We start from the raw sequence: 11,782 nt of genomic DNA, 5'->3' as shown, positions 1-11,782 counted from the left end.
GCCCCTGTAGGTCTCACTGCCAGCAGTTGTTACTGCCACTCATTAGCATCACAGCCTCCCCATGCGCGTGCGCACACACACACACACACGCACACACACACTCACACACTCACAGGCAAGTTGGAGCTTGTGCAAACACCCACACACGACCCCAGTATGCATGCACACATACTCTCCCACTTCCAGAGGCACACACACACACACAGACACACAAAAGCACACATGAGCCAAGGAGCATGGGCAGCAGGGTCACCCTAGCACCATGCTTCATAAAGGGCGCCGTTACAATAGGTTTACTGTTACTCTGACGACTGCCGGGATACAATGGGACTGAATGTACTGGCCTGATGCTCCTCCGTTCCTCTCCATTTTTCACTTGATGACAAGGAAGACAGACTGTGGCGAGACAGCATGATATCAGAGGACGCCCCTGAAGGTGAGTTGGCTCATTGCAGGGTTGATGTGTATCACCATTTCTATGCATAGTAAATGTGTAGTGCCGAAAGAGAGGTATACGGGAAAGTAATTTATGGATTGCTGAATTTCTGATGAGACTGGTACGATTTAAAATTTATGTTGTGGTGTGTTTCAAACGCCGCTGTCCGACTGTCTTTCATTTCTGAAAGGCAACAGGTTTTAAATTTAGATTAAAGTCAGGTTGAAATGTGAGTAACATTATGGTGCAACTCTGACACCTTATTACACCCAAAGCCCCCATAAGCCGCAAGATCATCCTTTCACACATGACATGAAATCACCTTAAGAAAAAGGAAAGGTTACAAAAAACGGGGTTTGATTGCATCATAATGAGATATTTCTTGAGAAATTCAGAAATGAATGACAAGCAAGGAGAGGAGAGGACAGCAGAGAGGAGAGAGGAGAGAGAAGAGAAGAGAGAGAAGAGAGGAAATAGGAATTAAGCCAAAAGAGTCAAACATAAAATGGCAATTTCACAGACGGACACTTCAAGAAGGCTACTGGTTAAGGTGGATCAAAGAACAGAGAGCTGGGGAGAAAGGGGTGTCACTAAAGGAAGAAAGGAGGAGAAGAGAGGGGGGAGGGGATTAGTATAAGAGGCGTGGAGGTGGGGTTTGGTTTGGGGTGACAGATGGGACTCACCCAGATCCAGAAGGGTGTGGTGCTGAATTGTGAGATTCCTCTGAGTTGGGACAAGCAGCGATATTTGCACTGCAGCTGTCAATGATTCAACACCTATGTACCCCCCCCTCCCCCTCTCGTATTATACACGCAACACATGCACACACTCATGCTCATATTTCATATCTTGTGATAGGCCTGCATGCTTGTTTTTGTCATGGGTCAAGAGCCAAGTTGAAAACATTCTTGTGAGAGAATGATTCACGTTCTTTTGTCGTTAAAGATTAACATATCTTCTGTTAAAGTGCCTGGTGTATACAGGCTATATTTGCTTATGGTGCGGCCTGTCTGGACTAAATTATTTATCTTTAGCCACAGTTCAATGATTAAGCCATTTTATTAGAGTGAAGCTTAAATAAAGCCTATGACATCTATCTATCTATCTATCTATATATATATATATATATATATATATATATATATATATATATATATATATATATATATATATATATCTGTCTGAATACTTATTCTTCATTAAAAAAATTTTAAAATACATTGTTACATGCAGGCCTCTTCGGGCATAACACTGTTATTTATAGCAAACGTGGATTAACTAAATTAAAGTTTAGAGGATAAACGCTTATTCAGTTGAACTAACAACTCATGGACATCTGAAAGGGGACAATGAACCCCACACCAAACACTGCTTGTTTGCAAGACACAGGTTATTTAAAAAAACAGAGGATAACCATAGGTTTAAATGTTTGCATTCACTTTTATAAACTAATTTTAATGTCAAATATGAATCTGGCCAGGCGTGCCTCCTTGTATGTGTGACGTGTCACGTATTCGTTATCACTACGTGACACAATAAAACCAACCTGATTCATGATCGAACCAGTTGGCCGCCAGCATGTCCGCATCTGGTCTCTGATCCGTCCTCGCGCCTGACTCGCTTCCTCACCTGGACGGAAGTGCGCATAAAAGGCAGCGCAGGTAGAGGCAGCCTCCTCCTCCTCCTCCTCCTCCTCCATCCAGCAGGTAGAGCGGGACGCCTGCGCCGCGCGCTGCAGTCTGCTTTCGGCTGAGCGGAGGAGGCATGCCACTGGGTACGGTGCACTCCCAGGAGACATGAGACGACTTGAATCATTCTTCTTCTTCATCTTCATTTCTTATGTTTCCTCATCCCCAGTAACTTCACGGACTAATGGGGCTTCTACTGCTGAGCCTGATTCTTCGGTACTGGATCAACACCGTGGAGGGTAAGCGCGGCACATCAAGGGCGACACGTGAAACAAAGAGCAACAGTTTCTCAAGAGCAAGACCAGACGTGCTGTGTTTATGTTTTATTGTGAAAGGCCTCTTTAGATTTGTATATTTTAGAACAATTTGATTATTTTTAACTGCACTTTATTACAGATGTATTATTATTTAGATATGTTATACATATACTTATCAATGTAGTATATCTTAATTATTTGTTTAAATATAATTGTACGAGCATTGTGTTGATGTGTGCTGCAGGCTCGTGCTCCGCTGGCAGCGCTGTGACCTGCGATGATTGCCTGCAGCTCAGTTCTCACTGTGCCTGGTGCACACAGGAGGTACGCAGCCACAGGTGCATGTGTGACAGCACAACATATCAGCGATGGTCAGGGTGCATTTAGTTTTTTTTTAAATGCATGATGTCTGGCCACAGGTGAGCAGAGTGTCATTGCTTGTATGGATTTTCTATTTTATGGCCTACCATAAAACAATCTCAGTCATCCATCCGCAAACACACAACATGTGACTCTTTCCTTCTCCGTTTAGAATTTCACAGACTGGTTTTCGGTCAACGAAAGATGTGACACACTGGATATCTTACTCGAAATGGGATGTGCTCGGGACCAGCTGGAGTTCCCTGTTTCCAAAGGCCAAATCCTGCAGGATCGACCACTCGGGAAGAAGACAGGCAACGTCAACAGCACACAGATCTCCCCACAGAAAATGGCCCTCGCGCTGCGACCGGGTACGCGGCCCATTTGATTCGATGTACTTCGTTCTCGTTTTCAGACGAGTAAATAAGCCGTTGGTTTTGTTGTTGCACAGGCAGTCCGGTGACTTTCCAGGTCAAAATTCAACACACGGAGGACTATCCCGTGGACATCTACTACCTGATGGACCTGTCGGCATCCATGATCGATGATCTGGCGATGATCAAAGACTTGGGGTCCTCTTTATCTCAAGAGATGGCCAAGCTCACCAGTAAATTTCGAATGGGCTTTGGCTCCTTTGTGGAGAAGCCAGTCCTGCCTTTCATCAGAATCACAGAGGAAGAGCTGGCCAACCCCTGCAGGTATACAGCAGTGATTTAAATATGACCTTCAACACATTTCCGTCATTTGGTATCTGATGGAAGCTTTTCTTCTTTGGCCTCTGCCGTGCTTCAGCAGCGTAGCCTCAACCTGCCTGCCCACGTTTGGCTACAAACACGTCTTGTCTCTGACGAGCAGCACCGACAAGTTCAACGAGATAATCGCGAAGCAGCGGGTCTCTGCAAATATTGACCTGCCAGAGTGCGGCTTTGACGCCGTCATGCAGGCAGCTGTTTGTGGGGTACGGTTCGGTTCTTAAATAAGCATGCCAAAAGATATGAACCGAGACGTCGGTTTGTGATCGTCTGGGCGACGCCTTCATTTGATGATGTGAAAAGGAGGATGAGCAACCCGATGTGTCTCCCGGTAGGACAAGATCGGCTGGAGGAAGGATTCCATGCGTTTGCTGGTGTTTGTGAGTGATGCTGACTCGCACTTTGGGATGGACAGTAAGATGGCCGGCATTGTGATTCCTAACGATGGACAGTGTCACCTGGACGGCAACAACGAATACTCCATGTCCACCGTGCAGGTACGTCCACTGAGACATTTGTTTTTTTATCTTTTGCATTAAGTTGTGATCGATTTTTAAATCTTTTTTTTTCTTCATTTAAAGCCAAATATTACCTCAGTTTTACCAGCCATCGTCCCGGCCTTACAGCACAATCACTTCTGATGTTTCATCATGCTTCTTCCAGGAGTATCCAACTCTTGGTCAGCTGATTGATAAGGTGGTGGAGAACAACATCTTGCTGATATTTGCTGTGACCGAAGGACAAAAACACAACTATAAGGTAACATCGAGTTCATTTCCAGTGTGTGTGCCTGTGTGTGTGAGAGTGTGTGGTGTGAGTGTGTGTGTGTGTGTGTGTGCGTGTGGGTGTGTGTGTGTGTGTGTGTGAGCGAGCACAATGTTTACTGAGGGCAACATATATATTCATGAATTTGCATTCTCATCCAACCTGTTCTAACTGGCCCTCTTTTCTTCCCCGGCCCTTTTCTGTGCTTTGCTTTCGGCACCACCAGCCAAAGTCTGCCCACATTTCTCACAGAGACTTTATTGTTAATATGTTGATTTGTTTGGTTTTCTTCCAGAACTATGCACATTTCATACCCGGTGCCACCGTTGGAATCCTGGCGGCAGATTCGCGGAACATCCTGGAACTGATTGTAACGGCATACAAAGTAAATAAGACAGTCGCGTGATCTTTATTTATTTAAACCCACTCATTTGAAATGTAAATGTTTCAATCAAAAACACACATAAATGAGCATAAAGCATGCATGCTCTGTTCATCTTTCACCGCCGGTAGTCGGTATCTCTGGCTTCTCAATTCCTTCTCATTCTCTTGCTTTTCCCCTTTCTTACTTTTACGTTTCTTCTTCCCCTCCATGCACCCGGTGCCTTGCAACAGCATGTTTGACCACAAGTCTCTGCTTGTCCCAGCTGTTTGATCTCATCGTCCGCTCTTTCTTCCCCACTCTCTCTTTCTCTCTCTCTGACTCTACTTCTTGCACTCTCTTTCTGCTAACCCCCCTTGGCGGAGGGGACTCTGGCCTCTAATTAATTCATCAGTTATGTCGTTTACACCCGCCTTCACCCTCTGAAGAGGGGAGTCAATTTTCATCGCAGTAACTGAAAATAGCTGTGGTTCTTAATAAACAGAGGGATTTACACTTGCCTGCATTTTGGATTAATGTTTGCAGCTCAGTGGATAGAAATGTGAGCCCCCCCCCCCACCCCCCCGCTTTAAGTACCCAGCAGCATATTTACTAAATAACAGTAAAGTCGTTTGAATTGGTTTTACTTTACTTTAATCCATCTTCAATTTGGGTGTATCCCACAACCGTCCCTCTGTTTTCTCCTCCGTGGCAACACTGAGGACACAGTACAATTAAAGGCCTACAGGAAACACACAATTTCCCCTCTGTTAGCACCCAGACGGCCCGTCACAGAGTTCATTAGTCAGTCAAATACAGTCTTTCCTGCGGCTGATGATGTTAGCTCTCTCCCTTTCCTCGGGTGCTTTTGTGAAGCGGCCCAGCACACCTGGGAGGATGACTCACCCAAAAAGAGGGAGCGAGATAGGTGTTTTCAAATTGTTCCCGCACGCTACAGGTCAGCGCAGGGTGAAAGTGTAATTCCACTCAAAGCCCACTTTATGGTATTAGAAGTCACTTTGCTGATTTTGGTAAGACAAGCGCTGCCGATTGTGTTTCCATCCAAGGTGCTGAAATATGTGTGTGCTGTTTCTCAGGAGCTGCGTTCAGAGATCGAACTTGAGGTCCTTGGAGACACAGAGGAGCTTCAGATGTCTTTTACAACCATTTGCCCAAATGGGGTTGTCCTCCCTGATCAAAAACGCTGCTCCAACATCAAACCTGGAGAGACGGTGAGTTGTTTTTGCTCTAATCTGCTCTTTTTTAAATGTATTTAGCACCTTTCATAAAGGACAGTGCAGTTCAAAGTGCTTTGCATGTGACTGGCAAGCTGATAATAGTGTTAAGAAATGTAGAATGATAGGAACAGTAAAATACTTGGACACACACTAAAAAATAGCCTTTAGGATGTGATGCAATGTAAATAACAAATGAAATTGAATGAATAAAAGTGGTAATGTAAATCACATGATAATCGGAAAGCAGTCCAAGCAAATGCCAGGCTGAAAATGTAATCTCTGGTTTCTTAGAAGATCTGGGCAAAGTTTACTCAAATAGGAGTAGATTATGCATTTATTGGGGCATATTTTCAGAGGTGGATCAGTAAATACTTATTTTGTGAGTATTTATGGCAAGGATGGTGAATGTGGGAATTATTTAAACTACAGGGCTCATTGATGTGTTGTGAATTCATATTGGACAACAGTGGAGCCCTAGAAAGAAATAAGCTGTATTTCGCTACACAGGTACAACTTCGTATGACGTTAGTTCCGCTCTTTTCGTGGACTTCCTCTTTGCTCCACAGGTCGTGTTCAACGTGTCCGTGGAGCTCCCAGGGTGCGTGTCGGGACCTCGGCACTTCTCCCTGAAACCGGTGGGTTTACAGGACAGTCTGGAGGTGGAACTGGAGTCTCTTTGCTCGTGTGACTGCCGGCAGGCTCCCGAAGCAAACAGCAGCCAGTGCGTCGAGGGCCAAGGGGCTTTCCAGTGCGGCGTGTGTGTGTGCCAGCCGGGCTTCCTGGGAGCGGAGTGCGAGTGCAATGAGGAAAGCGCTTTGTTGAGCAACTGCCTCGCCAACAATGAGTCGGAGATATGCAGCGGCCAGGGTCAGTGCTACTGCGGACAGTGTGCGTGTCACCCATCCAGCTTCGGACGCATCTACGGACCTTACTGCGAGTGTGACGATTACTCCTGTGTTCGCTCCCACGGGAAGCTCTGCGGAGGTGGGCAATTACGCATGTCCAATTTACGCGCGTGCTCCCGGTGTTGATCCCGTTGCCAATTGCGTCACCGATTTCTATGTTTTGTAGGCCATGGGGCGTGTGACTGTGGGGAGTGTCACTGCGAAAGCGGCTGGACGGGAGAGTATTGTAACTGCAGCACCAGCGCCGAGGCCTGCGTGTCGGAGGATGGCGCTCTCTGCAGCGGGCGGGGGAGATGCGAGTGCGGCCACTGCGTCTGCTCCGTACCTGGAGCGTCTGGGGACAGGTGTGAGAAGTGCCCGACGTGCGGAGACGCCTGCAGCTCTGCAAGGTGAGAACACATCGGCTCTTTCCTCTGTGATTGTTGTTTCTTTATTTGGACGATGGAAGATGTTGTATCCTCGCGCCACACGATCCGGCTCTCTGCCGGAGTACAGGCCTATCGGGTTCTGGTCCCCTTGTTCACATGTGTCTACACCTTCCATGTGACATCAAGAGACGGCCACCACACAACACCGCACTAAGAGATTTTTTCCGTGCGCCATTGTAAAGCAGCTGTCAGGGCCTAGTGCCATTTGATACCACTGTTAGATGGGAGAAGGGTGATAGAGAGAAGGCAAAGTCTTGGGAAAACTGTGATAAGTGACCAACACTGTGATTTCTTTGTGCTTACTGTGTCAGTGATTGAGGCCTCATTAAACTGTCGGTATTATCTCTAGGGAAAACGTGACCTTTTATTTCCCCCCACTTGTTTTGACACCAGGACCTGTGTAGCATGCCATCTGCAGGATAAGGAGGATGCCGAGTTGTGTGATCAAATGTGCAGCGTCTCAAAATTTCCATCAACACAACAGCAGGTACAGGACTCCACAACCCACCTGTTCTGCATCTGAAATCCACCGACCACTTCCCTAAAAATGATTGAGTATTCTGCAGTTGCTGCTTCTGTTCTGCACTTATCTTCTCACTTGTGTGAGTGCATGGTTCAAATGTTTATACCACAATGTGTTGATGCATGCAAAATCAAACAGCTTGACTGTCACGCATTACACAAGAACAAAAGCTTTGCATCCGTCAAGCATTGTAACACTTGGATCACCAATTTCCTCTCATTTTAATTGGAGCGTGCTCCAAATCATTAAGTTGGAAAACTGAAATTGCATGATACGGGCAAATGATCATATGTCTGATGAAATTTGATAAACGGTAATATTGAATTATCTCCCTCATGTGGAGAGAATATGTACAAATTGTCAAATTAAGGATTTCTGGAGAAGGTTTGATTAAAAAAAATCCACAGATGGAGAAGTATTCATGTGTTCAAATTAAGCTACTCATATTTCACCTAAGCGTGCCATATGTTTTTAGATTGACTTGATACCTCACCAAGCAGGTCATGCAGTACAATGTGAAAATCAACCGGCTATGATATTTGAGACTTGCTTCCGATAGTCAATGTTACACAGGGAATATTTGGTTCCCTTCATGGAACATTAATATGTGCCTTCAAGAGCTTGTGGGAAATTTGAAACTGAAGCAAGCAACAAGTCACCGTTATTAAAAAAAAGAGTGCCCATGTTTGCTCAATGTTGGTCGTCCAGGCTTGTTGATAGCAGACAGCGTCTGAGGAGCGCTTCGCTCTTTTGGCAGCAAAACTCATTTGACAGGGTTTTAATTGAAGTGATTAACAAGGAGGAATTTTAGAACCAGTCCTTGGCGATGATACAACACTGACTGCACACAAGGTCACAAAATCCTCTCTCTAAAGAACTTTTACCAGCTTCCAAGTATGTGCTATAGTTGATACATTCATAGCACAGTTGCGTGAAATGAAGCTAATTGATACCTGGACACAAATAATTGTATGATTTTGAAAAGAAATATTTAAAAAAAAGATCAAATTAAAAGTCTTGTTCTTTTATTAATTAAAGAACAACATTCTTTACAGGATCTGCACCAACATTAGCGTGGTGTAAATGCACCATCAGCCCTTTTAGCTCGATCACCTAGGTGTGCTGTAAATGCTTGTTGTTGCTGGAGTTGTGTTTTTGATAGTGGTATCAACATAGGGCCATGCTAAGTTCCCCCATGGGTCAGAGATTTGGAGGAATGCTGACCTGCATCGACTCGGGTGTCTTTCTGAAGCCTGTACCCCCCTTCTCTCTAACACAACACCATCCAAGTCCATTCAGGCAGCACCGGACAATGGGGAACATATTATTTACCTTGTCGTACAGGCAGAGCTTTTGTAGAGCATGTGAATGGCCAGAGGACCCCGTCTTCCTTTATAGAAGAGATTATTTTAAACCCGCCATACTTGTGCAAGCTGAGAGGTATATCTGATTATCACGGAGGATTTTCAGGCTTCAGATGTGAAATACAATGGTGCGGTCCACACACACCAGATTGTAGTCTTTGATATGGAAATCACACTGACAGCACAACAGAGGCGACTGTATCCTTTTACATTCTCGACACAATGTCGAACGGGAAGATGATATTCGATGGATTCATGCCTTCCTTATGGATATGTATGTTCACATTTCCCCTCAGATTATGACAAGAGCCCTTCTATGCAATGCAAGTTAATGATGGAGAATGAGTGCTGGATCTCGTTCGGTGTGGTAGGAGGTGAGACGGGGACCATTGCATACGATCTCCGGATGTACGGTAAGCTTTACATTAATGTAGGAAACAGATGACATGGATGAAAGAAATGGGAGTCCTGGTGTTTGAGGCTCATGGCGCCCTCTCTGTCCCGTGCCAGGTTGCCCCGAGCCTCCCAACATCCCCATGATTATCCTGGGCGTCTCCCTTTCCATCGTGTGCATCGGCCTGATCCTGCTGGCTGTGTGGAAGATGTTGGTGTCGGTCCACGACCGCAAAGAAGTGGCCAAGTTTGAGGCTGAGAGGTCAAAGGCAAAATGGCAGATGGTAAGATATGTCTGGTGTGATATTCTTAACGTTTTCCATACTGTCAACAAATCCCATGAAAACACAGAAACCGACAATATATTGATCCGACCCACAAGTGTAGTCTGAGTGAGGAGCCAATGTGGGATGTAGCTTATTCTTTTGTGCCATAAACTTCTTTTCTTTTACAAAAACAAATGTGCCCCTCCAACACCCATCTAGTTTAAATATATTCATATATTTTTTCTCTCATTATTTGTCTTACTTTGGTCTTGGGGGATAATAATGCTAACCCAATGTTTTGCTACAGTTCCCATAATGCTTTGAGAGATATAAACAGGAAGTGTCATGTTGCCATGTCTGAATGTAGTAAGCTGTTGCTACAACTTTTCTTTGTTTCTTTTTTAATCACCATTAAAAGTAAGCTGAATAAGCTATCAGCAGCTTGCTATAAAGCCTTTGATGTAGAGAAAACTATCACTGGATTACTTTTTTACTGAAGAAAACTTAAAAACATGAAGATTCACGTTCTGGAGTTGTAAGGAGTGTTGTTTTTCTAAGATTTCTAAGCGAGAAGGTTGTTTAACCCTAATTAAACTAGAGATAATGATATCCACAAGAGTGTTAATCAAAACCCAATCTAAAGTCTGAGCGTTCAGATTCATTAGTCTTATTTTTATTTTTTAAATTGCGGAAATATGACACAAATGGTTTTAAAGGTATAACTCCTAAACTTGAATGCCGTTCTCCTCATCCACAGCAAAAAGTAGTCCACAACAAAAGCACTGTTTACTTCTTTTTGAGTAATGGTTGCTTATAACCAGCTGATTACAGAAATTAACTAGACTTTCTAGAGGATAAAAGTGTGGATTTCTGACCTCCTTTTATACCTTTTCAATGGGAACAATGGGAAAGACAGGCAGGTATCTAGGGAAGGCCTAACACATGGTTGGTTTCGGTTGTTGACAATACAAAGTATAGAATATCCCCTTCTTCATGTTCTGGTGACAACATTGTAATGACCAGTTGTTTGAGCGTTTTAATTCAACGTGATCCTGAATGTTAATTGGTGTTTTGTCTTTGTTTCTCATCAGGGGACCAACCCTCTGTTCAAAAGCTCGACGTCGACATTTAAAAATGTAACTTATAAGAACACTGAGAGAGAAAAGATCATTACACTGGATCACTTCTGATGAACTACTGGAGGCAAACCAACATCTGAAAGCACTTAAGTGTGTGTGTGTGTGTGTGTGTGTGTGTGTGTGTGTGTGTGTGAGACAGAAAAATGTACTCTTTTTTGGACGAATCTCTGCGTTGATTCAGAGATGTTGTGAAACAGTAGACAACACTGTGACCAGACGAACACTACAAGAGGAATTCGCTGCTGTACAGGTCCACTGTCCCTGTCCTCTTAAACACTGCACTTCCCTGATGCATGAGCCGACAGACTTCAATGTTTGTGTACTGTAACATGCAGCTTGGAAAGGAGGAGTCTACACTACGAGTGGTCTACTACTGAAAATAATCTTTGTTTATTCTAATGAATGTAAATATACACGCGGATAATTATGATTTTCTTGTTTTGTTTCATATTGTGTTTGTTTTTTTATCAGGAATTGAGGCTGAGCCTTTGATGTTGGTCATTTAGTTTTTTAGTGGCATGGCACATACATAAAGTTAAATACTGATTTATTGTGAAATTATACTTTCTAACATGCAGACTGATATTGATTAGATGTTGCACCAAGAAACACAATGTAAAGTGTATTTTGTTGTTTTGTTGTTGTGATTATTTTAAAATGTGCACCACTAAAGTAGTATATTGCTGGGTCCTGCATTATTAAACCCTTTGGTGGCTCTGTCGTGTAGAAGGGATCTGTGTTATCGGTCTCTGTTGTGCTCACATTGTGCATTTTTCTAAATAAAGTTGTGTTTCATCAGATGACTCCAGAGAGAAAAGCTGATCGTTTTCTGGTGTAGGAGTACTTGTTGGTTTCTGGTGCTCTGTGCAAAATATAATTCAGCTGTCAGTCAGTGCTGGAGGTAAAG

General features: G+C 44.0%; 1 protein-coding gene across 1 annotated transcript; it reads left to right on the top strand.

The window, feature by feature from the left end:
• Nucleotides 1-228: 228 nt before the first annotated feature.
• itgb6 (integrin, beta 6) lies at nt 229-11,507 on the top strand. The gene is given in 17 exon segments (XM_056413223.1): nt 229-436; nt 2,294-2,363; nt 2,626-2,705; nt 2,914-3,112; nt 3,193-3,439; nt 3,534-3,699; nt 3,829-3,990; nt 4,157-4,252; nt 4,554-4,643; nt 5,717-5,851; nt 6,424-6,841; nt 6,929-7,151; nt 7,584-7,648; nt 7,651-7,677; nt 9,374-9,490; nt 9,588-9,754; nt 10,828-11,507. Coding segments are annotated over 16 exon segments (2,346 nt in total). The 5' UTR covers nt 229-436; nt 2,294-2,308; the 3' UTR covers nt 10,927-11,507.
• The last annotated feature ends 275 nt before the right edge of the window (nt 11,508-11,782 follow it).

This window comes from Pseudoliparis swirei, chromosome 4, assembly GCF_029220125.1.
Source record: "Pseudoliparis swirei isolate HS2019 ecotype Mariana Trench chromosome 4, NWPU_hadal_v1, whole genome shotgun sequence".
NCBI lineage: Eukaryota > Metazoa > Chordata > Actinopteri > Perciformes > Liparidae > Pseudoliparis > Pseudoliparis swirei.
This window is presented reverse-complemented; position numbering and strand designations above follow the sequence as displayed.